The sequence below is a fragment of the Nipponia nippon genome, unplaced genomic scaffold (assembly GCF_047370975.1).
Source record: "Nipponia nippon isolate SJK-2023a ecotype South Korea unplaced genomic scaffold, ASM4737097v1 scaffold_15, whole genome shotgun sequence".
Classification (NCBI taxonomy): Eukaryota; Metazoa; Chordata; class Aves; order Pelecaniformes; family Threskiornithidae; genus Nipponia; species Nipponia nippon.
Genome location: NW_028262331.1, coordinates 9,840,694 through 9,868,669, shown reverse-complemented (window position 1 = coordinate 9,868,669; position 27,976 = coordinate 9,840,694). Strand labels below are relative to the sequence as shown.

Sequence of the window (27,976 nt, the reverse complement as noted above, 5' to 3'; positions counted from 1 at the left end):
GCTGAGCTCGTGTCTGAGCGGATGAGCTCGGCCCCAGCTGGCACCGTTTGGGTGGGTTTTGCTTGTCCGTTCATTGGGTTTTATTTTATTGGAAAAGTGGTGTGAAAGTTCTTGGGTGAAGAGGTCCCCAGCAGCCGGTCTGGCCCCAGCCGCTGCCACAAGCGGTTAAGATTTGTACCCAAACCCCCGGTGTTGGTGTGTCTCCGGTGACTGATCGTCCTCGGCAGCGGGACGGCCGTGCCTCGGTGGGGTGTGTGGCCATGGCACCGGCCAGCCCCTGCATGCCTCCCCCGGCCCCTGGTCCCCACCTCACCCCCGAGCCTCGTGCAGCCGCAGACGGAGCTCTTTAACCCGGCAGCCTTTTCCTGACGGGACTTTTCTGGCTTGCTTTCTGCAGCACAACAGTACGTTGTGCGAGAGCCTGGCAATTAAAGGTAACAGGAGCAGCAAAGAGGTGCTGACCCTGGCGCGAGCGTGCTGGAAGCCTCTTACCTTCCCTGCTTGGGAGATGCCCTGTGAAAGGGGAAAATCCTGTTGGTTTTGTTGGTTTGTACATCGATGCTACACAGGGCAAACATCCCAGCCTCGCTTCCCTGCCGCCTCGCGCTCTCCTGCTGACCTTGGAAAAGTCTCTTTTCTCGTTCCCCTCTGGCCAGTTAAAGGATCGCAGTTCTCACCTTTCCAGAAATCTTTTCTCCCTGACATTTTCCAGATGGCCAAATTATTTAGCACTGCCCAAAGCACAGAGCTCGGCAAGAGCTCGGATTTGGGTAGTTGTGTGTTTGGTCACAGCAGGTCACGCTCACGGTCCCGTTTGGGTCCCTTTGGGGCAAAGACGCCACTGAAGTTTGCGGGGTGGGGACGTGGCTGATCCCAGGCTGGTCACAGCGGGCACCGGCGTATTGGGCTCCCCTACTGCTTTTTTGTACAAGTGACGGCACAGGAGACCGGGCAGGAGGAAAGGTAGTTTGGCTGTTTGCTTAATGTTAAAAGACAGCCGAGAAAAACATTCCCAAGGATTTACAGCTTATTTTGTCCCTTCCCTTGGCATTCCCAGTCTATACAGTCTCAATTTCTACAGACTTTAATCTTCAACATGCAGATTATTACTGCTGCTTTTCTTTAAATAGTAATATTTTCTAGGTAATCTAGCGGTCACATCCATATGGCCGTGCTGCAAACTGCTGTGCATTTATCTCCTCTCTCTCATGGCGAGAGGCTGATGGATACAGATACGGGCAGTTGCGTGACCTTTACAGTCTCACTCGGAGTCCAGGAACACGGATATAAGATTGTTTCAAGTAATTTTGATTTTATTACAAACCAAAATACTTCACGTTCAATGGCACCTCAGGTACACAGGATAATTACTCTTGGGGGGAAAAAAAAAAACCCAAACCTAAACACCTTACATAGGTATCAGTATAGTTGTAGCTCAGTCAGACTTTTCCATATGAGATCCCAAACTTGAGAGCACCCGACATCCCACCTGCTTTGGCTGTTGGTTACCTCTGGGACGTTATTTCTGCATTATATGTTAGCAATGGAAGCTGTTTGATAAAGACTTTACTGCCTAGGAAACCATGCCAAGCTGCATCTGGAAAGAACCATCTTCATCATCCAGTTGTATTTTCAAGTACAAATGTTTTGTACTTAAGTCGTACAACAGCTCATCTGATGTAAGGCGGTGTTGCGTGTGCGTAGTAACTTGTTGCACCTCAACGTTGCTTTGTTGGTCAACTGGGTATGTCGCTGCGAACGGGGTAAGCTGAGGGAATAAGGCCCCACGGACAGGCGGGCAGGACGGGCTGGCATGCGTGCTCTGGGCAGTCTGTCGTGCTCTTCGCTTCTTATCTTTTGTGAGAGAACGTCAGGGTACTGAGCGTCTTTTTATTTATGTTCCGAAAGGCTGCTCTGGTTGTAACATCCAGCCTTTCCAACGAGCCGGAGCAGCGAAGACTTAAACTGAGGGATTATATATAACTTCACAACCACAAATCAAGTAGCGAGCAGATGAAGCTTATTGGTTTGTACAGTGCTCTCATGCTGTGATATGTGCTAATATCACATAAAGGTAACAACTGTTGAGGAGCTTCCCTGCAATGTCCTTTCCCATCCTTTATCACAATTAAGTTAAAAAGACTGGACCACTGCAAGCTCTATTTTTATACCCTCGGGCATGTGCTATCTCCTCCGAAAGCTGACACTGTTTTAGGAAGGCGTACAAGAAGGGAGGGGACTGCGTTTCTATACCCCCGTACTCACACAAAGTCAAAGTGTGACTCTCATTACGTGCTGCTCTTCTGTCCTTATTCTGTGTCACCGTCAGAATAAAAGTACTGTCGTTCTCTTTTTAGTTACAAGAGGTGTTAGAAATGAATGCCCATTCACATTTAAGATGAGCTTACATGGCGTATGATTCTTTCCAGCTACGTGGCAGCGTAATTCTGACAACAGCAGTGTTAAACAGCAGAGTCAAAAGGAAACCAGACAAAGAAATGTCAGTATTCATACAATTTAACAAAGCTCCCTACTTGTTTTTACAAAAAGAAGCCCCCAAAGATTTTAAACAAAAGGAAATGTCCTTCATTCAACACTGTTAAAATCTTTCAGCGCTGTCAAAGCGACTTCAAAGCTTCTCCACATCTGTCTGCTCCAGCCAAAGCGCTGATGTCTGTCCTCAGGCTTTCGTGATGTACCCTTCTCTGATAAGGAAGTCATAGATTTTCCTGGTTTTGTTCACATCGATCTTGATGAGTGCTCTAGCCTGCGCTAGTCTCAGGCCTCCTTGTTTGTTACACTCGTTCACTAAAGCAGCTTTATATTCTAAATAGGCTCCAGGGACCAACCTCACCATCTGACAGAGCTGGAAGACAAAAGGTGAAGTTAATAAACAATAACACTTGCCACGCTCTTTCATTCTGTGATTCCTGTTGGGGGAGTAAGATTGTGAATATTTTTCTGAAAACATTTTAAATGTGCTTTTTTGTACAGGGGAGGCATTCAGTAATTGCATTATGAGCTGTTTCGATCCACAGGTAGGAAGGGGAGGAGCTTGCTGGCTGCTGCATTCAAAAACATTCCTGACTAAAAAATAAACTAGGAGGATGAAAGCAAGCTCTCAGCTCACAGGAGCGTAACTATGAGTGTGTCCTGTGTGGGCGTTGTTCTTTACAAACCAAGAGAAGTACACATGCCAAAGAGACTTGCAACCCGCAATTCAGCATGCTGGACGAGAGCCAGGGAGGGCATCTGTCTATTAATCCCCTGCAGACTAAGTCTTTAATACCTTTCTACAAAAGCAGCTACGCACACAACGCCTGCCCCCTCCGGAAGTCTAGGATGGAAACTGCGCAGGGAGGGCATTACGGGTTTGGAAGTTTGGTAAAAGGAATTGCTTTCAAAAGCCCCTGCGCTCTGCTGTTAGGTTGCAATGCTCCTATTTAGCTTCCAACCGCCAGCCGCCTTCTAGAGGGTGCACCGTATTGCTCCAGTGGAGATACTGGCTGCCGCCTCCTTTTAATGAGGAAATGCTTAATGATTGTTCCTCATTGATAGGAAATTGCAGAATTCAGAGAACTCAGACTTTATGTCTCAGCTGACGAGGAAATCAGATTCCCCACATACACTAATGTCCTAGTCACGATTATTTGCATGCTGAATGGAGCCAGAAATGCCATGTTCCATGGCGAATCTGTGATCTGATTTGCAATGCTGCCCTCCCCAGTGAAGGGGAAATGGCTTCCACACAGAGGGAAAAGTCTGAAATACATCTGCGTTTCACATACACTGAAATCTGCCTTGTGGACAATCTAAGGACAGATTATGACTTCTATTAAAAAAAAAAAAAATCTTCTTTTTCAATAGTTTTCCAGTGTTGCCTTTCACTGAATTAGAGGACAGCCCTACGCTGGGCTGCAGAAGAAAGCGAGCCATAAATACACGGCAGGGCCCTTGCTGCCTTGTTCGCCTCTCCTGGGGCTTGCCGCATGGGTTGCAGTCCCGTTTCACTCTGCTCTGTTGATCTTCCCTGCGCCTCTGATTGCTTTAGGTGACTGTGGAAGAGCACTCTGTATGGGACTGCAAAATGCAACACCAAGCTGAACTAACAACCCAGGGCTTAAAGAAAGCCAGATTCCATTCTCTGCCACACGTGCATACAAAAAGCTTGATATATGCACTGTAAAGCAGAAATATGGAAAAAACAGGAAAAGAACAATACACTGTTATTGCCTTCATGGTTCACAGTGTTACAGTGAAAAACCAACCATAACTGGTTGAGGTTTGGCTGTGAGATATCTATAACACAGAAATAGCTCCGCTATTCAGGTTCAGTGATCTGTCCAGTGAAGCCCTTGATGAAATCCTCTGCCAGTTTTAAAATCAATGTTCATTAAGCAAAAAGAACCCTTCTGCTCACCCCGGTCTCACAACGGAGGAAGAGAGGATGTCAGACTCTTGATGTTATAATAGCACGTAACAGCACCTTGGTGTGCTCCACCTTTCTTTGCTAAATAAGCTAATTTGCTGCAGCTATGTTGTACGTATAGTACAGTAACCGAAATAAAGAAGCCAACTGGAAAACCTGAATGATTTTTGTGAGCAGGAAAGAGTAGTCAGGGCATACAGCTGAGGCAATATTCACAGCACCTGAGACAGATGGTGTGAGCACCCCTGCAATGTGAAGATGAAGTTTTATATAGATTATCTTTCCATTCCTTTCCTCACCTCCTTCTCCTTCTCATTAAGTTTCTCTGTCCCTGGGAGACCTGTGAGGTTCAGTGGTGGGGCACTCCGTCTACCTGCAGAGACAAGAAAGGAAAACACTAAAGAACTCTGAGCAGTTTAGCAGTGACTGTTCCTTAGGTGTGTTATCACAGAGGCAATTAGATCCCGTGATGTTAACCCAGTATGATTCAAGTGTTTACAGATGGGGTTATTTAGGGCTTAACACAAAACCTGCACTGATTTGATAAACGGTATGATTTTGCAAGTGACATAGCTAAGCACTGTGAATACTTGCATGAGGACTCTTCTGCTGTTAGCCCTGGCTCACTGGCTTTTAGGAGGAACTGAAAGCTCAGGCATAGCTTTCTGTCAAACCGTCACTGACCATGGTTAAGCTGGGCTGTACCTCCTGACTAAACCGACTCTTCCAGCCGGGGTGAGGGAGGTCAGTGCTGTGTGGAGGGTGTGCCCCGGGTGCGCACAGCGTGCAGGACTAACTCCCGGCAGGTGTGAAACCGGTACCTGGCAAGGATGCTGAGATTATTTATTGGTGTGATTAGCAGCCAATGCCTCTGGCATTACTGACACCTTCATGAAGCAGAGTTTTCCTTAAATGCCTTTAAATATGATGCAGATATTGTAAAGCAAATGCAGTCTGTGGATTTATTTTTGTCTGTTATGATAAACAGTAAGAACTGAAAGAAATATTACAAGGTAGTCTGATAGTTCTCGCTTTCACTATTGTTTATAACTTTGCTGAAATATAACTGGTGCAGCTTAAGCTTTCACGAGGGCTGTCCACTTACAGGTTTGTGTTTGTTTTTCTTTTTTCTAGTAGTATTTTTTTTTTTAAACTTCCAGAGCTCAGAACAAAGCTAGGGTTATTTATTTACATTTTTAGAAAGCCTATTGCCCCTGTGCTGTGGGTTGCATATTTAGCACTATTAGAGGTAGGTGTCTCTATCCCAGGACAAACTTCCCAAATTTGGCAAAGTGATGAGATCTTGGGAAATCTGCAGTTCTGTTTTCCCAAGGACCCTGCTGGCCGCTGCTCCAGACCCTGCCCTGTCCGGGTCCTGCCTCTGGGACTGGGGAGTCTCTCTAGCTCCTTCTCCTGTGCGCCTGTAGGAGACAGATGGGAGCCTGTCTGGGTGAGGGGAGCCTGATCAGAGAGAGAACTGAAGGACTAGAAAGAAGCCGGAGTAGTGAGTCTCTGGTAGGTGTAGAGGAAGTTATTTCCCAGCAGCACTCCCTCTTTCTACAGCCTGGAACGAGCGTGCTATGAGACACGACAGAATTTGGTTTTACTCTTTCAAAAACCTAGGGAATAACACACACACACACAAACTACATTAAAGAAAACATATTAAGGCTGCAAAATCAGGATCTCAAAATCTAGAAGTAAAGTTAAGCAACATTAATTTGCGTTCTTGTATATTCAGTATGATGCAGCCTTTAATTATATAGACACGTGGCAGTTTTTCCGCAGTATCCTTGCCTTATTCAGTATGCAGGATGTTTCCTTAATTACTAACTATATGGTATTTTGTTTGGGTTTTGTTCAACATCTGATATTGGTTGTAAACACTGCATGCTATCTGAGTTCCACAGGCAAAACAATTCATGTTCTTTTGGCCTCTTCTCCCTTATTGACCACTGAACACTTGACAAACAATTAATTTCAGTCTTCATATTAGCCCTTCAGCTGAGGGGATACTGTCCCTATTTCATGGATTCTGGATGCCCAGCCTGAGATACACAATGCTATCTTCTCTCCAAACCACCAGATCTTACCTATCACCAAATATGTTTAAAACATAGTACGTATTGACTTCTGCAATGACTAATTGCTTGGTATTCTGACCCAAATTTCCAGGGCTCCGGGCAGAAATGAGGAAGAACATGTAGACTCTGTGGCCACCTCTGAGAAGTTTGGTTCAAGTGGTTTATTAGCATCCACATAAAAACTGGATGTAAAGGCAGAGCTGGAAGCCAGTTTCCCTGGCAACATTTAACAACCTTATAGTAAAACTTTATCCTAGTCTCACTCATTGCATGCCATCCTGTGACCTCAACAAATGAGGATGGGATTTTATTGAAGTCTTGTTGACGAGGGCCTTGACTGACCCCTGGACCTGTCCTTACCAGGCACTGAAAGAAGTAGGGGTCCTCTTGGTGGAAAAAACCATAACTTGTGATTACAGAATTAAAGAATATAAAAGCATATTCATAGAAAAGGAAAACTGAAGTTGCACAGGCAACCTGTATCATCTCATTCTGTCACTCTGGAGTGCTTGATGCTGCAACCATTGCCTGCTTCTCAGGCAACTGTTTTTTGGTGTTCTGCCCTCCCAAATCTGCTTTCTGTCAGGTTCATATTGCTACGGTATGTGCTATACAGCTTCATTTAAAAAAATGGATTAGCTTTATCTTTTAAAGATAAAATTTTGTTCTCGTGTGAAAATTCTTTTCTTTTTTGCCTTGTTAATGTAGCTTTAGGATGGGTTTTCCATCTGTAGCCAGAAAAACCTAGAAATTCAGCAAAAAACCCTACAGGATTTGCATGTGGAATGAGTTGCAGATTGAGGTAATGTTGACTTGAGCAGTGCTTAACCACGAGGCTTGAGGACTGACGCTTTTGCGCTGAAGCAAAAGAGTCACTCTCCAACAGGCTGTCAGAACGGTATTACTGATGTATGGCTGGCTTTTTATCACAGACCATCATCTAACAGTTACCTGAATTTGAAGGAACTGGTACCGTGGGACTCAGGCCGGAATCACTGAAAAGAAAGGAAATTTTCAAATTGCCTTCATGCTTTTTTAAGAATAACTGCATATATTGGCCCTGAACCTACTTTTTCCCCAACTTCTAGTAATTATACAATTCAGCTGGCATAACCCAGGCCCTGATCTGAAATCAACAGGATTTCTAAATATTTAGCACTCCCAGACTGAAGACCATGTCTGAAACCTGTTTTAAAAAAAAAAGGGGGGGGGGCGGCACACAATAAAAAATTCAGTGGAGACTGACCAGGGAAATTACAAATCATCTGCTCGGACCATGTGGCATACAGGATATACTTCCTTTGCATCGCAGCTTGCTCTTTAAATCAAATGCTTTGTGCAGGGTGACTACACATTAATAATGTTGCTACATCTAAAATCATCCGAAACGTTTCAAGTGTCATCTGTGCCCTCATTAATATCCATAAAGACCTCATTTCCCTCCATGACTGTATTAAGAGCAGTTAAATTCCTGAAATGTAAAATAGAGAAAACTGAGATTTTGAGCCCTTACTAGTCACTTCCCTGTCTGCACTTCAACAAGCACTATTGCTGTTATCCACAGTTTCTTGCCCTTCTGAATTTTGCAGACTGTTCTTACTGTAATAAATTGGGAATGCATTTGTTATTATCAGACAAAAAATGTATTTGATGCACCTGACTGAAGCATAGAAAGAAGAATTTCGGTGAAGATAAATTTCTTCACCGAAAGGGCTGTCAGGCACTGGCCCAGGCTGCCCAGGGCAGTGGTGGAGTCCCCATCCCTGGAGGGATTTAAAAGCCGAGCAGATGTGGTGCTTAGGGACATGGTTTAGTGGTGGGCTTGGCAGTGCTGGGTTAACGGTTGGACTTGATGATCTTAAAGCTCTTTTCCAACCTAAATGATTCTATAGGTATGTAAAATGCAGTCTTACTGTAACCGTACATATCGGCTTGTCGACTGAGCCACTGCTGGCAGGCACTGCTGTCCTGGATGTACTGCAGGACTTCAGAAAGCATAGTGCGCTTTAGGCGTTCCTCATCTCTTGTCTTCTTAAGGTGATCATATGTTCTGGCACCTATGGCAAACAGATACCGCGTTCTTACCAGCTGCCTTGGTCAAAATTTTCAGACTGTTGTTTTTCAACTTTAGGAAGGAAGTGAGAAACTGTTCTCTAGCTCTGGACCAGGCTCTGCTATTCTCCCTCATGACAACTACTTGGCATCAGCAGATATTAGATTCCACCCTGCACCCCTCCCCCCATCGATTTCAGGCCAAAAACAAACAAAAAAGGCTTCCATGATCCAATTCCAGGATAAAATAGGCCATTTCGTTTATGTAGAGGTCTTAGCCCTCTCTCCAGATATCACACTTGTTGATAGTCAGTGAAAGTGTCCACAGATAAAGCACTGGTGACCACTGACTGTGCCACGACACGTTTTTTTTTTTTTTCTGGATCTTTTGCAAAGTGGTGACTAAAGCAGAGCTCTGCTAGACAGCGCGTTCTCCAAGCTGATGGCTCAAACCAGCTTTAAAAAAGCACAGCTGGACTGAGGCATTATTGCTAAAGCCTTGTTCAGTTAAAGAGCTAGGCAGATGCATTTCAATAATAAGTGTCTTTTTATTCAACACATCCTAAATGTTGTAAAATCATCCTTCCACACCTTGATGAATGGGAACGGGCTGAATAATGCATCAGGTACTTACTACAGAAATTGGTGATTCCTGCTGCTCTGTATTCTTGTAGTCGCTTTATTTCCCTTCGCAGCTCAAATTCCACTGGTTTACCCCAACCGTAAGCAGAAGGGAGATCCAAAAAACAAATGTGGGTCAGTGAGGGTGGCAGTGAACTGTGATGTACATTGCTATTTCTTATTTGTCTACGCAGTTCAGCTATGAAGTACACAGAACCACAGACAGGGTTAACCTCTCTGCACAAGTCTCTATCACATCTCAAACTCACTGTGTCCCAACACTCCTTGATCACAGATTTAATCTGGTTTCTAGCATTTGTGGGCTCGGAAAAGTTATTTTATCTTCATGCTTTGACAGTTCCTTTGCCATACCCTGGACAAGGCAAATAACAATAATGTAGGATTTCTGGAAGGCATTTCAATAAGTTTGAAAAACTATTCCATCCAGGCTCCTCATAGCATCTAATATTGTCTTTGAACTATGATTTTCATAACTGGACCTTCCAAAATTTTTCCTTGCAGACAACTCTTTTTTTCTGCAGTCAGTAAGATTAAATACCCATGTTTCTTTTGCTCGGAGATATTTACTGCCTATAGCTTTTATCAGCTGGCTTCCAGGCATTGCTTAGTTTTACAGCGAGCAAGTTTGCTTGTCTCGGATTTGTTTACTCATACTACTCAGGAGATCTGTATAATGTGTGTACTTGACTATCAGGTTAACTTGAGGACTTTGCTGTCACTACAATAGCAAAACTAGGTTCCAGGACTGGCACTTACATGTGGGACTCATGATTTTGCAGGATCATACTTTTGGTATTTCACACAGGGTGTCCTGAAAATACAGTCACAACTATTTAAATGCTTTGTTCCTTCTAATGAGCAACAATTTTCCCAGTTTAAGTCACAGAATTAAGCAGGATGTAATGACTTGTACTGAAATTTGACTAAATGCATGCTATGATTATGCATAAAGACTCAGGATGATTCAGTGATGGAACAATGCCTCTCCCTTTAAGGTAAGGGACATAATGATGGCTGTACTATATAATTATGTACATATATAATAGTTTAACGTGTATCTTTCAAAGAATTCACGATTTGCTGCCAGCTCCCAATCTCTCAATACAGACATAAATTTTAGGGATTTTATTCTTTCAGTGATATAGAGTCCCAGTAAATGAATAGTGGTCTTTTGATAAGAAAATACTACTTCTAACACATGATCAGAATGTTCAGTCAACTGAGAAATCAAACAAAGAACTCAGACACAGTTTAGTGGAAAAAACCCACTTGCTGCTCATTTAATGTATCAAACCACAAACGTATTTGTTTTTCTGAGGTAGGTAGATGGGGGAGGAAGAGAAAAACAACCTCCTGCCCTCCAGGAGTGGTATATATTTAGGAAAGATTGTAGATGACGCAACCCCTCATTATGCCTATTGAAGAACATATATGCTAACATCCTCAAAATACTTACATGCATGGCTTTCAATGAACTTATCATGCTCTACCGGTCCAAGAATTCGTGCAAATCGTCGCATTGTTTCATAAAGGTCTTGAACCTCCTTTGGATATCGCCTTTCCAAAACTAGAGGGGGGAAAAAGTGACGCACCTTATCACTCCTACTGTGAGAAGAAAATAAATTCAGTGGAACCTGAAGTGACCACCAGCCTCTGTGAAGTGCCCAAAGATCCAGATTTGGTACGCTTCTTGGCCATTTTAGTGTCACAACTACAAATTGCTGAGTAAAAAACAATGAAATTATACAGCCATTAAAAATCTAAAAGCATAAAGGATGATGTTTAAATGTTGTTTGATCATTTCTTAGAATAGTGAGCTGCACTTACAAGGCCTAGATTTCACCTTCACCCCTCTCCCTACTCAGTGGAGCCCAAAATGCTTCTGAAGAGCAATTCCAAGGTAATAACTAAACCACTGAGCTGGGAGTAGTTAGAGCCAGCTGGTTGGAAACAGTCGAGGCAGGAAATCTGCTGAATTCAGACCATCTGAACATGGTCCAGTATGAATAAACCACACTGGTGCACTGGAAACAGTGAACATCTGAAGTTTTGCTTCCCGAGTAGACACCAATTTAAAGTTAAGCAGTTACACCTGATACTCACTCTGAAATTTTCTGAGGTTGATTAGGCCATGATCTCTTATAATTCTGTAATTGAGAGCAGAATGGTATTAATAAAAGGCATTAACTCATGTATTACCTCATAAATACAAAGGCTTCAGAAGAAACTTTGATTTAGACCATCAGAGGGGTCTAAAACTAAACATGTATGAAATTTCCATAGCCCTCGAGCTGGCTAGCTGAGAAACATGACGTAGTGATGCAGCGTGGCTTTAATCAGGGTAAATTTTGGATAGCGGTGTGCATTAGTCCAACTCTCACAGCACTAAGCACAAAGGGAGCTACAATCGCTTTAAAGGTTTGAAATTGCTTCTTTAGGCACAGATTTTGCATCTACAGTGTCTTATAACTCCTTCCAAAATTGGAGGTAAAGGAATGTCTGATGAAGCATGATTTCCAGCTTTCCAGAGAGAGACAAACGTCCTTCTACTAGAGCAAGGGGGAGAGACAGACTGTAAATTTCACCACTGGGAGCAGGATGAAGGAATTTTTCCATGACAGCTTAGCTTTCAAAAAGAGGAAGATGATTTAGGTAACTCATAAGTTTGAAATGCTCCTGACGGGATCAGGGAAATGAGCAGAGTAAAAAGGCAGGTAAGATATTTACAAGCGCATGACAAATACATTTGTCACAGGTTTTGGCAAATGTCATGTGGTCATTGCTATGTGGCGATTCGATAAACACCTGACTTTTCCGAATGATAAGAGATACTACAAAGTTGGGCTCTTCAAGGTCAGGTTGGAATTTGCTCTATAAAATCCATTACATTTTCTTTAGTATGTATAAAAGAATGAAGAGAAGCCCTTCTGAGAGTGACATCAGCATTTTTATGTCATTTTCCAGATTTTTGTCCCATCCTGCTGTAGAAACCTTACAAAAACTGACACTGATTTGAGTTATGTAACTGAGCCTTATGGCACTTTCTTTTAGTATGACATGATTTATCATAATGGAAATTACACCTCATAAATATTTTTTATTTATGAATTATAAAGAACCAGGTCAATACACATCAACTCTTACCTGTCATTTAGCAGAACTATGCTGTATTATGAGGAGAAGGAATAGAGGAGTCTTACTCCAAATTAGTAATTCTTCCAGCGGGGAGTAATACAGCAAGATATAATTTTAAATATTGAACAAAGTATTTGGAAGTTATAATAAAATTGAATTTAATGAATAGATTGAGTCATTCTAAAAAGCTGTCAAATGAACTGAATAAATTATTCAAACTCACATCAGTGATATAGTTATCTTCATTACACGTTGTGGAAAACTAACTTATGGACCACTAAGAATTAAAAATAATGATGCAAACATTTCTGTGGAGAAAGTGGGGGTCTAGCAATTAGTCACAGACTGGCAGCTTTTTTTTTTTTTTTCCCTGAAGTAGAAAATGAATTGTGTGCAGTCCATCCGCATTATATAGGGTGCAGAAAAAACAAAGACTTGCCTCTTTTTCTGGTTCCTAGCCCTGGATCTGTGACTGGTTTCCCAGGTAGTATTTCAGTTTCTTATTCTGCAAAATGGCTACGTGATCTCATAAGGTGTGCTAGAAGCTTAGTTAGTTATGTATAACTGGATTTGGGATAGTAATATGAAGACCACTGCATACATGACTTTCATGCACTAAAAAGGACTGGAAAATAGGCCTTTCACAATTAATGACTTGTTTTGAGAGTTTAAAGGAGAGTTATGGTGTGTAGAGGTCCTTTGTCAACCATGTGTACCAGTAAGTATCAGGCTCTGTTAATCTGTGTTTTCTGGGCTGGTACCATTGCTAAAGCCATGTGCCTGATCTTAATCTGTGCACGGAAGGAGAACCACACATCCAAGATGAAGCCTGTCATGCAAATCTCATAGCAGAAGGTCTCCATGCATGGGAATTGTCTGGAAGTATGCTATAGGAAATCATTTATATTTAGTATTAGGACAACACTGGGGACCAAAACATGGTAATGAAGCAAAGGAACACAGTTACTACTTTAAAACTTACTTTTTTCTTCTCTGTCTTTCCTTTAACCTGGAATGATAGATATCTACAACTGCAATCTTCAGAGCTGCAAAATAATAATAATAATAATAAAAAAGATTACAGACTACATAAGTAATCACTGTAGCAGGCTAATTTTCAAGCCTTTATGTTCATGGTAGGCTGAAATGGTCACTCTACTTTGCCATTTTAAAAATCCCGTGGCAATTTTACAGGGGCATAAACTCCCTAGAGGCTAACCTTCTGTAGACTGTACATGCTTTCTTTTGCTTACTCCTTCCAAATACACTACTGCCAGTAAATATGAACCTGGGTAGATCCTGAGAACTCTTTTCCTCTTTCTTCTTGGACTGTTTTACTATTAGCACTTATTTGTTCCTTCATACATGCAATTGTTAAGTATTCCTTCTCCCGAAAAGCAAATGTGTCAGATTTAAGGATCCAAGGTATCATCTTTGGACAAAGGCTTCTTTGCACAGAACAAGGAACTCCGAAAAGTAGAAAGACACAGTTCTGAACTGTGAAGATTCAAAGTAGCCTCTGCTACAGTTCTTAAAAACATCCACAAGATTTCAGCTTGTTAACTTCTAAACCTATCTGTCTGCCAGAAGAACAAAGAGAATAGTTCACGACAATGTGAAGAAGCACAGGAAAAAGCCATGCTCATTAGAAATCATATCCTTTTCAAAATCAAATCTGTCTGCAGTCTGGCTGATCCACTCGGAGATCCTTCAGCTTCTTTTTCCTGTAACCATTAGGTCAATAAACTTTTTCAGTAAGTTCCTGAAAGAAAAGATAAGGAGACACCTATCGCCTTCCCTTCCCTCATTTTGTTAAATAATGCAAAAATTCTAGGTCATTAAATAAGCATAGAGTTGGCTGATTTCGTGGTTGGCCTTTTTTCCTTTACGTTAATCATTTCAATACGTTCTCAGAAGGAAGAGGCTTAAGACTTGACAGTGGGTTTACAATCTATAGAGACAACATGCAGCTCTTTTTGACACTAAGCAAGAGCACGTCCCCTTTCAGCCCACTGTGCTGTGTAAACAGGGGTGGCCCAAGTGTGACAGAATCCAGAATCCACTCCTCTCTCTGTAGTTACAAGAAAAGAGCAAAATTGATACTGGCAGTTTATTGATTGCACTCTCCAATAAATAATTAATAATGCAATTAAGAAAGAAGTGTGGTTATGTGTCTATTTTAAAATATGTATTTCTATGTAAACACCAGGAAGCCCCTAGCTTCTAGGCAATTCATTTGTGCATTCCTCTGGGTAATAAAATTTCTTATAAACAGGGACAGCTAAAGCCCAAAGGCTGTGTGTATTAGCTCAGGAGCCAACAGTTTTGAGTTACACTTGCTGATCCTGTATTAGCAAAAAAATCTTCAATTTATACAAAACTGATTGGATGTTAATCTAGGGGCAAAATATTATGTGTGAAGATAGGAGGGGTGGTACAATATTCTTACTTCTCTTTGCAAATTTCTTGCAAAACCAGAGTGTTCAAGGATCATAGTTTGTTTTCATAAAGAGGTATTTAAGTTTCCTAATTTAAGAACAAGCGCAGGCAGCAAATTCTCCTTTGTGCTTAAATGTAGGGACAAGAAATTGGGAAATGCAGCAAGTTAAACATGAATGAAATGTATTACTAAGTGTTGGAATCGGTGCCAATTTATGGAAAATATTCTTATATTTTTAAACCCTCTGCAAGCTAACCTAACATGTTATTTTCTGGGGTTTGTGTGGGTAGAACTTAATAAGTACATGCAGAAATTGCATCGGAGAACCTCTATAAATATCACAAGTAATTATGCACCTATAACCATTGCATTTTGATGCTTTCACCTGAGTGCACAATATTCTGAAAGAAATTATGATCAACTGGGGGGGGGGGAAGGAACATTCATGAGAACAAATGAAAGGAAAAAATGGAGCCGCTTCTTACAGAAAAATTAGTATTTGCTGCCACATGCACTTCTGGAGGGGCTTTTGTTTTTAATAGACATATTCACACAGGAACAGCCGATTACAAAATCTGGAATGCATGAATAACTCAGACTACTATACTGTTACATGCTGCATTGAAATGAGAAAAGAGATGCTGTGCGAATGAAAATGATTTGCCTGTGCTTTTCCCCATGGATTATACTAGGGAGGCAGTTGTTTGTACTTGCATCTTAAGATAATCCAAGCTGATACCGTGTTCAAAGTGTCCACTTTGGGAAATGATAAGGTTCTTTGAGATGGTCTGAGTAGCTTTGAAGGATCCAGTGATAGGCACAAATTCAAGGCTCCTTTTTTCATTCCAAAAAATCAAAATATTTTGGTTTCTCAAGAGCGTGTCCAAAACAGTTTCTTTGCTTTTCATTCCTCTTCAGCCTCATTTGGTCTGCAAAAACTTTTTTGAACACTAATGAGTGAGACATTTGTTTCATGCTAGCTAACCTCTGTTTGGCATGCAAGGCCCAAATAATAGGAAGAATGCAAACTAATCAAAGTAAACAGGCTGTGCATCCAGTGTGTGCCTTGGTTGGTACAAACTTAATGGCTATAATCCAATTCACCCTCCCTAGAGGAAAGCAGGACCCTAGGCAAACAGAGTATCTGCCTTCAGAGCAGGTCAGGACTTTCTACAAAAGAATAAACATCATGTAATATTTAGAAGGACATTGACTGCCTTGTATCTTATAAAATGAAATTTCACTACTGTACAGCCAGGATTGCAGTCTATTTTCACTCACTTCTAAACTTGCGGTTTCAGCAATTACTTTCCAGTGTTAGAAGTAAAAATCATTTATACGAGAAGGAAAGGAGAGAAAAAGCCTGGAAAAAGATAAATTACCAAGGTTATAATTCAGTCTGATGAAGACTTGTAATTCATGAAATATTCAAGCACTCTGGTATGAATTAGATTTGTAACTACTTGCTTCTTTTGATCTGCCCATTATGTTTTTGTTTAACTGCAATATATATTTGCATGCACTTTTTATATTGCAAGTACTGAATAGAAGTTAACAGTTCAGTAAGTTAATTGAAATATGAGCGATTTCACACAATTTCTACCATCTCACTAATAGCAAGAAGTGACTGAATGATGCCTGTGACCTCCTGTGTGGTGGGAGGAGCTGGTGAGTCAGCAGGTAGAGGTTTCTGTGTTCCTCATAAAAAGCTGCCTGGGAGTCTTTCCACCTTGTATTAAATTGCACTCTTCTTTCTTGTGGGAGTACTGAGAACTTGTTTGGAGCGACACAGGAAAATACAACAGGGAAAATACAATGATATCAGGAAACAGAGGTCAAGCAGCTTAGATCTAGGACTTTTTATAAAATGTTTTTTACAAAATTTTAAGAAAAGCAGAGCAATATGGAAGAAAGGGAAGAAGGGGAATTCTGTTCCAATGAAAGCATGAAATATTCCTGTGTTACGTGCAACCTAGACATTGCAGCCCTGACCTGCGACTTGTGAAACAAAAGAAAGAAAGAGAGATCATGGAAATTATTCTGGTTGGTGTGTTCTCAGGGTCTAGCTTGAGCAACTTTCAGAAAATAGAATATAAAAGTAGTTTTCAAATATTAATCTTGAACCCAGTGAGGTTTAACGTATGGCAGAAAAACAAACTGAGGATTTTTTCACAAACCTGATACTTAATCTATGCTGCAAGACCCCATTTGGGTTTCTCTGGGCTATAAAATGTGTTAAACTCCTGTTTTACATCTTTACCTTAAAAAAAAATAAAATTGCTGTTTGGCCAGCAAAAATTTGACTTGAGCAGGTGTGAACGACAGCCACAGGGCTGCTTTTCAAGGACATTTCTGCAAGATCTAGTGTAAGAAGTTTGCCAGTGGGCAGGGCTGGGGTAGAGAGGCGCGTTAGAGCCGCTGCCTGGCAGTAGTGGGACAGGCAGCCTTGGGAGGGATAACGAGAACCTGGGCCCCCAGGGCTGCCTCACAACCTTCCCTGCCTCTTAATTAGAAAGTACAAAGGTTTCTTAAATCATCCAAATGCCTGTCCCTGCCTTCAGATCCAAGTGTTGAGCCATTTTCTACAATATGAAATCCTACGATTAGGTTGCAAAATATTCTCAAGCAATCAAGCAAAGTCAGCATCTGAGATCTTTAAAACTGCAGGACAGGGAGGACGTGGCTCCTTCCTTTTTTTTGTATAAACTTGGAGAAGGGAAAGATCTAATTCCAAAGTTTTTTAGAAGAGAATTCTTTCTCTCCCCAAGATGCCTCATGTAAAAGAAAAACAGCTGGCTAGACCCTGGGACTTCATTTTTTAGAGGCATTTTCTCTCACGTGGGCAGATCTAGGACAGCTGTGGGAAGGAGGATGCCAGAGTTTCTGAGCTGAGAGATTGAAAATGTAGCCGGTCACGCTCCATAAACTCTGCCAAACAGTTTTCACAGGGCAAATGCCTGACATCCCATATAAATACTGAAGACAACTGAATGGACTAGAGAACATCCAATGAAATTATCAGGCAAAAGATCTGACAGACAGAAGGAAGTATTTTTTCACACAACACATAATTAAATTGTAGAACTCCTAACTCAATTGTGGAACTCACTGCTACAGGATGTTACGGGGGCAAAAATACAAATATATATAGTTCTAACAGTAGTTAGCGAAGTTCATGGAGGACAGGTCCTTTGGTCAAAATGGCCTGAACGCAACCAAGTCGTCTCTAAACTTATCACTGCAGGAAATGTGGAAGATATGCCAGGAAAAGTATCTCCCTATACTTGACGTTTCTTACATTCTTCTCTTGTTTGTCTGCTATGGGGTACTAACAGGACACTGAGCTAGGCAGACCAAAGGGTCTGGCCCTGCACAGCTTTGTGATATTCTGAAGAGATGGGGAAAGCTGATTTTTGCACTAAGACTGACAACTTGAACAGGAGGCTGGTAGGAGATGTCTTAAATGGCTGAACTGTGCAGTGGGAGGAAGACAGGTGTGAGGGGTATGGAAGACAGTGCTGGCAAACCAGCTTGAATGAATATTAAGCTCTCAATTAATGAACAGAACTAGGAGATTATTTTGCTTTTTCAGTTTACCACCACTCAGAATAGGACATGGAAGCAAGAAAATATATCTTTTAATAGTAATAAAAAGAAACAGTAGAGAGATGGCATGATGAATCTGTGACATGTCCACAAACCAGTCCCCCTTTCAATAGACATTAAAAGGGAAGAGAGACTGACATAGGATTGTCATAACTTTTTTTGAGCCAAGGGAGTTTACATTCCTTAAAGCTCTGTGTACACTGCTAAATTTCAAACTGATTTTTTTTAAGTTTGGAAAGACTGTCTGTACGTAACAGGATTTGTCTGTCTCCAAGGGATGCTAAGGCTTTAGCTTAGAACTGTCTGATATAGACGGGAGAATTCTGAAGCATAAACACAGTACTTTTAAACACTATATGTACTTATTTATTTCCTAAAGAGATGCCTACTACTGGTGGAGACTACTCGATTTCAATCATGTTCTACTTTACGACTGGCTACATTTCAGCAGTGAGTGAAGTGCATTATTCTATATATAAGTACCATTTGTGCATCAGTTGATTAAGAGCTTTTGAAAGAGATTTGAAAGTGAGGACCACAGAAATGCCAGTGTTTAAATCCCAGCGCACAGAAGTGAGATCATTACAAATGTATGTTCACTTTTAAAAAATTGTGTAGAGAAAAAGAGACCCAATGAAATGCTGTGTAGGCACTCTGAAACAATTTTTTCAGACAATGTACAAAAATATGGGACTTACCATGCAAAATGTCTGAATCATCTTCTACAAAATCAATATCTCTCAAATCCCATTCAGCATAGTTGTCAAACTCCTGTTCAGAGGTGATTAATAAATTGTCACTAACTAGCGCTAAAAAATTGGTATTGAGTTTCAGTACACGTAGAAGTACTGAAAGCAGAGATATTTACTCATACACAGTTGTACAAGGTTCCATCCTTGAGCAACAGGCATCACAGGGGAGCTTTAGCTAGGGAATGTATGATATGCACCCCCATGGCTGGAACTGGAACAGGATGCTGTGATAGGATAATGAGAATTAATCAGGTAATCTCCATGACTCCCACACTGCGGTGGAAATTCTGCTCAAATGTACAAAAACAATAAGCCCCTATATGGCTGAATTCATTACTTCATGTACAGGAGCTTGTTTTGCAACAGGAATTGGGGCCCTGGGCCCACAGCTAGAAACACTGAAAACAATGCAGGTCTTTAAAGTGATCTTTGGATCAGGCTCATATGTGCTTCTCTAAGGCAAATGAAATAGAAGCGTGCTGAAGCTGACCCCTTTTGCTAAGCATCTAATTCACAACATCTAGTCCGCTTACATAAGAGCCATTCATGACCGGACATCTGGTGGCAGCAGCACGCCTTACAGCCCCTACACACAAAGCCCGTGACTCACAGATTGCCTGCTAGCAGCTTTGCAGGCCTGCAGCGCCACCTCTGCAATTAAATCCTTGGATTAATCACTCTGTCCTCTCCTCTCTTCTAATGGGTTTTATATGAAGAGTAAAGACCTATAGGCAGGGGCAAACAAGTGTGCGTTTGCTGATCTTGCATTCAGTAGCAAATTTAAAATAATGGGAGAAGAGAGAGTCTTACCTCAACAAAGTCAGCTCTCGCTGGCATGTACCCAGCCATATCCCGGGAGAGCAAGGAATCAAAAGTAGGCCGTGGGGGATCATCAGCAGCTGAAAAAATAAAGGTTTTCAGTTGTTGTGTAGGGCTTGGGGTCTTTTTTTAATGCAAACCGATACGTAAATAGGTGTTTCTTTTGCAGGAAAAGTGGGAATAATTAGTTGAAGAAAAACACCCTGATTGGGCTTTTGTTCAGCGTTATATTCAGAAAAAGACTGCGCTCATCCAGAGAAAAATGCAGTAATCTGAGATCTTCATAGTATTCCCAAAAGTCAAACACATAAATTCAAGGTAATAAATAGGTTATAAAATGTAAACTCTACATTTCAGAACTCAGTATCCCCTCAGTAAACCTCTGCAGATCACTTCGTCTCAGCGTGCAGGTTCTTTTAGTTAATAGCAACAGGGGTTTTAAATCTGCCATCTTCTGGGTGCCATTTACAGAGAGCTGCAATTAAAGCTATACAACTCTGAATTTTTACAGCACTTCCCAACTGAGGAGCTCAGTGTTTCACAGACAATAACGGACCAAGGCTCACAACACACTTGCGAAGGAGCTAAACATTATAAGTCCCATGCTACAGATAAAGCAAGCTGAGGCACAGAGAATTTGTCTTGGCCCAGGTCAGATTAAAAAATCAATGACAGCCAGGGACAGAACCAAAATTGTCCAGTTCCTACTGCTTTCGCTCTAACTGCTTTATCGTGAAATTTAAACCTCCAGATACCAAGCAATCTTTTTACCCAGCCATTCTGAGCTTTATAATGGAACAGCTGCTAGACTGGGGGAATTATAAAGATGCTAAATTTAAGGAAAACTGAAAATCTGTTAAATTGCTGAAATTTAGCATACACTTTTGAAAAGGCAGTTTTAAAGAGAGAGGTGTGAAATCAGCATAGTTTAAAGGGAATGATTTTATGACAAATCACATCAGCAAGTAGGCCCGCTACACAGTGGATAATCAGATGAAATGTTTTAAAGGTAGAAATCCCTTCTCAGTTAACATTGCTACACAGGGTCTGGACAAGAGAAGTAACCACCCCAGCATCAGGGTGAGAACTCGCGCTGGTATTTACCATGAACGACACGCTGTTATATCGTGCCACACGTGAAGTAGCTTTGAGGTAGCTTGTCCTTTAAATGAATGTGCACATCCAGGCTTTTACTGTGGTGATTTCTGAGTGACCATTTCCACTGGCTGTGCAGGAACTTCTGGTTTTGAGAATGTGATGTTTATATCAGACCACTCTGCTCCCTCCGTTTTCCTACTGAACTGGCACTCGTGTTTATTTGATATACCAACGATTTAACACAGTGTGAAGAAAACCCTACTACTAACATTATTCAAGTTAGCCAATTGAACAAGCTCTCCTTTTGGGAATGAAAGCAAACTGCATGTGTGGTGCATGCCTTTCTCCAAAGGGTGCTCATTCCAAGTTTTGGAAGAGCGGAGACCTTGCGGGGAAGCTCCCTGCGTGTGCTAGTGGGCAGGGGATACTCACGGTGGAAAGGAATGACTGTTTCGTTGTGCTGCGCCTCCTCTGCCTGCTTCAGGTTCAGTAATGTAGATGCAAACAAGGGATTGTTGATAAAGTGTTTCATATAATGTTTCTCACACTCCTCCTTGGATTTTGTACACATCTGGTTGGCTACGTCCTGCCTGAAGTGGGGAGAGGGGGAGGCTTAATATGAAGAACACAGACACGTTGAGGGTTTTTTCCTTTCTCTAGTGGGAAAAAGATAATTTTGGACAAAAGACTGATCACATTGTGTGCAGAGAACTGATCTGTGATGATGTCTGAATTCACATTTTGTGTACTAACACTGAGCCAATACTTACACATTTGACACAGTGCTAGGGAGCACTTTTTTGGTGGTCATGAGCAATGCAATTCACTGTCTTTAGATGAGAAACTCCCCAGCTGATGGAATGTACCAAATCTTTTAGATGTTTGAAAATTTAATATTGTTATTTGAGAGCTTTTTAGACATTTTACTAATTCCAGGTAATGGTAAATTCTAAGTCCGGAATTGCATTCTGCTTATCAAGTTTCTCTTGCGATTTTAACTGGATAGTGGTTTCCCCCTTCCTGTAGAGATGTTAAACAGGTTTTTTTTTAAACACTGAAATGGTTGTACAAAACACATTCTAGAAATCTTTGCCAAACTTCCTTGGATAAGTGGTTGACTAGAAACATGAAGTATTTTGTCTTAATAAAATGGCTGTGTAAGTTGAGGACTTTAAAAAAAAAATCCACCAGCAGCAATCATTTTAATTTCTGCTAAACTAAAAACTGGATGCAAGGGATTCCAGGAAGAAAAGTCAGTTTTTCCTTTATTTGGTAAAGGCTGAAAAAAGCCAAGTGTTTAAGGAAAAAGTTAAGATTACTTGTATTGCTAAGTAGGGCAAAGCGTACTAGACGGCACACTTGCAGAACATAACTGCAACCAGTTTTCAGTCTTAATTATGACAGCAAGGTACACATAAGAACTCACAGTTCTGTTTCAGTGAAGTCTCGGGTTCTGCACTTTTAATACAGCTATTTTTTCATGAAGGATAAGGGAGATAACTCATGACTACAGATATGGTTTACTTACAAATGCATAAAAATCCTGTAGCAACTACAGAAATTACCTTAACAGAATATAATGTAAAAATATTAAATATTTCCAGTGCTCCAGAGAAGCAGAAAACCTCCAAAAATAAAAACACCTACCTAGTCAACTGTAAGCAAACCAAAACCACACAAGATAAGAAATTCTGAAAGAAAATTTTCTGAAAGAAAAGTTGGTTTTTACATAGGAGTAAACTGAGGCACAGAAAATCTTGTGAAATAGTTGAGCTCCTTCAAAACCTAGTGACCTTAATGCAAACTGAGGGAACTTTGTACTTCACTGGAGGTGCCCTGCATCTCACAAGAAGCCTTCAACAATTTCCTTGTATATCTAACAGCAAATTTGAGAACAGAACCTGCTACCCCAGTCTTCCACTTTAGCTGCCAAATTAGTGTCTCACCTGCAAGAAGTCATTGAACAGTCAATGCGCACTGATGTATTCAGCAGTAAGATCCAGTGAAATGAAAGGAAAAACTACCCATCATTCACTGAAGTTGGCTGAACCACTAAATTCTCACCAGTTTCCAAATCCACAGTCCATCACAGCTTCTAGGAGTGCCATTTCCTCTTGAGCTGTCCAGTTAGGATCCAAGACAGGGAAATCGGAAGTCTAGAGAAGAAAAAAGCAAATCAAACTGCTGTGATCCTCTGTTACAATCCACCACATGAAGAGCAAAGTTGTTCTAAACTACAGGGCAACACAGTACATAATACTGTTACTGGTAAAAACTTTTAAACTTTTACTGTGTCCCATGAAACCTGATCAAATAATTGTTGAATTATTTAGGGCACTGGGTCATCAACTACAGTAAAAACTAGTTTGTCACTACAGATCTTCTGATATATTGTTACATGTTGTAGCTATCAGCTGTAATTCAACAACGTTATGCTATGAGACACAATAAAAATTACTGAAGGCTTTTAAAATGATTGATTTTGGGGAAGAATAGAGAAACAGAAGTTGATTCACATGGTTAAAGAATTGGAAGTCTAGTGAGATGCAGTGTGCTATCTATCTGGGCACAATAATAAAAAGTAGTTTTAAATGTCTCCACTATTCCGTTACGGTCCAGGTGGATATTTTTCTTTGCTCTAAGGAAGACTTTTTCTTTTTTTAATAGTTCTAAACCTCTGAATCAAAGAACTGTATCACTTAACATTTCAATGTAATAGTAAGCAAGGGTCTAACTCCTGGGAAGTTATGAGAGCTCAAGATTGAGTCAGTGTTATCTAAAAGGAGTATTTACCATTATCTCATAAGTATGGTCACTTTGATGTTTCTTGTATTCAAATCCTCGTGTGAAACACTGTAGAACAAAAGATTAGCATTATGTTAGTCTCTTCTGCCCTGAAAACATTTTAACTGGTCCCTTTTTTCCTTTTATTCTCTGACCACTGGGTATCCAAAACTGACCACCTGATATGCTGAAAAAGATATTCAATTTTTCTGATTTCATTTTAGAAAAAACATAAAATGGTAGAAAAATCTTTGTTAAAATTGTGTTAAATCTGTCTTTGTGTCTTACTTGTCTTTTGCACCAAGACATAACTCCTGGGAATCAACATACTTTTTTGTTAAGTATTTATGGCAAAGTTAGGCAGGTGAAAGAAACTTGGTGGTATGTTTTAAAGTTCCAGGAAGAAGGCACAAAGCATTTCTTAAGTATTGAAAACACAGTTTCCCTTTAATCTTGGTTTTCTGTTTAAAAAGCACCAGCATGGTTTGCAGCTATTTTCAACAGTTAAATTTCTCGTTTTTTAAGTACGGGTAAATGAACAAAAATATACCCAACATACAAAATACGGTTTTGTGTATTTTGTACATATCTCAGCACAAGGCTAAGCTACTTTTTCAGTTTTAGAGGTTATTGCCATTTCTTAAGCATAAATAATGCGAACTTATTTATTTAATAATTAAAACTACCAGTACTTTCTGTGATTATAAGATCACACACATAATTTTTAAAGAACTATATCTGGCCACAAACAATTATTGTCAATATTGCAAACTTTCCCCCAATTTTCTTTTCCATTTGGGAGGAAAAAAAACGTGTGATGACAGGGAAAGGGTGTTTCTTGATGGCTTTTCTTTTCCATGCCATAAAAAATGACAGAAACGATACCTCTCTAGACATGCAGCGGCATGCTCCGTTACATAGTCAGGCTGACTGCATGTCTTTAGGTAGCTTTGGCTGCCTTCACAAAGATCTCCTTCAGCTGCTCATGCCTCAGTTCTTCAGCCTCCAACATTTTCTTTGTCATTTCCCTGTCCCTAAGCAAATAAGTGTGTTGATACAAGTTTACAGAGACCAGTTATTAATGTGTTTATGGAACAGCTTGGTACCGGGCAGGCCTTTGATGACTTTCTCAAAGAAATTAACGCTTTTGCTTTTATCCTTGCACTCACCTGCAAACACAGGAGGAAGGGAGGAGGCCCACACTCAGCACACTTAACGTAGGGCTCTGTGAGGTACGAAGAGCAACCTCGGCATGGAGGCTTATCAAAAGGGTCATCTGTGAAGCCAAAAGTAAACCTCATGCAACACAAACAAGGCACTGGCTTTGCAATCACCTAAATTCACTTGTGCCCAGTGATTTTAAGTGAACTCAACTGTGTATAACCTCTTTCCTACTGCGGCTTCTCCAAATATCTGTTAAAAGTTCCTTTTTCAGCTAGAGTTGCCAGAGAGATGTTGGCACTGCATCCCTGCTAGACCTGATACACTGAGGGCTAGACCTAAACTTGTGCAATGGACTCAAAGGAAAATCTTGTCCGTAGCAGCCTCCTGGTACAACTCAGCAGTGATGCCAGGAGCTGTGCTAGCTGGCTGGTTTGATCCAGTGCCCATGCTCGTGTTTTGCACTGAAGACCAGACCCAAGACCTTATTTGTGGAGAATACTGCGCAGACAGTTGCAGTCTCCCATCCATCTACCTCAAGTCAAACTTGTAAAGCATATTGCTGTGGTTGCAAAGGCATCAACAAGATTGCTCTGTAACCCATCCAAACCTCAGACGCTGCTCAGATTGCTGAACAAGGAATGAAACACTGCTCTGCAAGTTTTTCTTATTTTGTTCATTGCAAAGTAGTCAAAATAAATAGACTGTCAAGTTATAAACCACATTTTTCCAAGAAAACGGATTTGAACTAGCCCAACTATAAAAAGTAGATAGAAAAAAGGACCCAAATTCCCACTGAATCATTCATGTACTCACGCTCTTGAGAATTTGATCAAAGAAGTGACCCTGTAGACCAAATATTGCTAGTTTTCTGTCTCTCTCCCCCAGACGGCTGCTAATGTCTTTAAACAATGGCAAACACTTTCAAATGTCATCTAATGGCACTTACTACTGAAGGAGGCCAGGCGCTCCATTCCTCTCCCTCGGCAGTGTCCTTGCTCCTCTTAGTAACACTTATCTTGCCTAAAAGCCTGTAGCGTAAGCCTTGCCCCAACCAGTATGTCCAAGCAGGATATTCTCTCCCTGCAGATGTCTCTCACGCAGCCCTCGCAGATGAGATCCTCCCAGAGCGTCCTGAAGACAAAAGCAAAAAGGCTGTCAGCAGTCTTCGTAACAGGGACCATTTGACATGGCTGAGAGTCTGTTTTCTGTGTATGAGAAGAAATCACATGTGGAGAGACGGGATACAGCATAAGAAGAGATGAGAAGTGATGGGGATATAAGCCAATCCTGAACCGAGGCTTTCAGTGGGAATGTATGTGCTGAGCAGAGAGTTGTGAACAGTTGTTGTGCAAGGAAGTGTTTTGCACCTCCAAGAAGCACCAGGAAGAGAACGAACAGGTTAGAAGTGGCATGGACACAGCAGTGCAAAAATCTACCATGCTCACGCCAACTACACTCTCAGTGTTGACTGTGCGGCAGTTCCTATGAACAGGCCTGATTCACCAGCACCTGTACAGTGAGGTTCTACACTGCTGTCCGCCATCAGGGAAGTGAGTTGCTGTCCATTGTGGGATCTGTAACATGTCTCACTTTTACAAGGTATTTTTGCTGGGAACGGCTCAGGCTTCTCGCTTATTGAAATTCATGTTTCTCTTCCTAGAGTTTTCTCCTCCATGCACCACGTGAGGAGGCATGGTCCTGCATCCAGGGACACCACTGAAGCTGTGCAGCCCCTCCACGCAGATGGCAGCTGCTTCCATCCCCGTTACACATCCCTGTACCTCTGCTTTGATCCTCAGACAACCAAGAGCAACTTCCAGGCTGGACTTTTTACCCCGTGGCCGTAAGTGACACCGCACAGCCACCTCTGGGCACTCACTTCACTCTGTGAACTGCAAACCACTGTAGCCCTGGCTACAGGGCTGCTTGAACCCGCTGGTGCAGCACCAGCACCAAGCACAGCAGCACAGGCCATTCTGGCACCAGCCCCATGCACTCCCCCATATCCCACTCCCCAGTCACAGAATCATAGAATCGTTTAGGTTGGAAAAGAGCTTTAAGATCATCAAGTCCAACCGTTAACCCAGCACTGCCAAGGCCACCACTAAACCATGTCCCTAAGCACCACATCTGCCCGGCTTTTAAATCCCTCCAGGGATGGGGACTCCACCACTTCCCTGGGCAGCCTGTGCCAGGGCCTGACAGCCCTTTCGGTGAAGGAATTTTTCCTAATATCCAACATAAACTTCTCCTGGTGCAACTCGAGGCCATTTCCTCTTGTCCTATTGCTTGTTCCTTGGGAGAAGAGACCAACCCCCACCTGGCTACAGCCTCCTTTCAGGCAGTTGTAGAGAGCAATAAAGTCTCCCCTCAGCCTCCTCTCCTCCAGGCTAAACAAAATTCCCACTCCCCACATCCCACTCCCCACATCCCAGGCCCCGTCCAGCCCTGGAGGACCGTTCTCCCCATCACCGCCAGGCGGCGCCCTCCGCCCCGCCAGACCCCGCCCCCGACGAGGCCCCGCCCCCGGCAAGCGCAAGCGCGGCCCCTGAGGCGGGTGTGGGAAGCGCGCGCTCCCGGCAGCCCGCTCCCTCGCCCTCCCCTCCCCCCCCCCCCAGCTCCCCGCCGGCTGCCCGGACACCGCCCTTCCCGCTTCCCCCGCCCCGGAACCGGCTCCTCCCCGCTATGGTACGGTCCCGACTTCCCCCTCGTCCCTCACGGGCCGGGGCCGGGCCGCCGGCCGCGCCCCCGTCGCCTCTCACCTCACGGCCGGGAGGCGGGTAGGCAGGCCCCGCGCGCCACGGCCTTCCGCGCCCCGCCGTGCGCGTGCGCCAGTGCGTGCGCGGCCCCGCGCGCGCCGCCGGCCCCGCCCCGCCCCTCCCGGGGGGGCGCGGCGGCCGCCGCCGCCGTTCCTCGGCGCGGGGACCCCTCGGGACCGCTGGGGGCGGCGGCGGCGGGCCTGCAGCGCGGC

General features: G+C 42.3%; 2 protein-coding genes across 5 annotated transcripts in view; one reads left to right on the top strand and one right to left on the bottom strand.

Annotated features, from left to right (window-relative positions):
• Nucleotides 1-2,501: 2,501 nt before the first annotated feature.
• Nucleotides 2,502-27,829, bottom strand: TADA2A (transcriptional adaptor 2A). 4 transcript variants are annotated; one of them, XM_087751922.1, is made up of 16 exons: nt 27,768-27,829; nt 25,952-26,136; nt 25,011-25,117; nt 23,851-23,910; nt 23,122-23,213; nt 21,490-21,647; nt 19,951-20,039; nt 19,087-19,159; nt 13,325-13,388; nt 11,311-11,354; nt 10,664-10,774; nt 9,200-9,271; nt 8,438-8,570; nt 7,465-7,508; nt 4,729-4,802; nt 2,502-2,866 (listed from the first exon to the last, which is right to left on the bottom strand). In XM_087751922.1, the coding sequence occupies exons 2-16, from the start codon at nt 25,974-25,976 to the stop codon at nt 2,681-2,683; spliced, it is 1,332 nt and encodes a 443-aa protein (XP_087608048.1). In that variant the 5' UTR covers nt 25,977-26,136; nt 27,768-27,829; the 3' UTR covers nt 2,502-2,680. The 4 variants fall into 4 exon arrangements, with proteins under 4 accessions (XP_087608048.1, XP_087608049.1, XP_087608051.1 ...); XM_087751923.1 differs by lacking the exon at nt 27,768-27,829 and adding an exon at nt 26,515-26,975; XM_087751925.1 differs by lacking the exon at nt 25,011-25,117.
• Nucleotides 27,770-27,976, top strand: part of ACACA (acetyl-CoA carboxylase alpha) — a 151,199-nt gene continuing 150,992 nt past the window's right edge. Inside the window, exon 1 of the mRNA XM_087751911.1 lies at nt 27,770-27,785. The gene's annotated coding sequence lies outside the window, so the exon portion shown is untranslated. The remainder of the gene's footprint in view (nt 27,786-27,976) is intronic.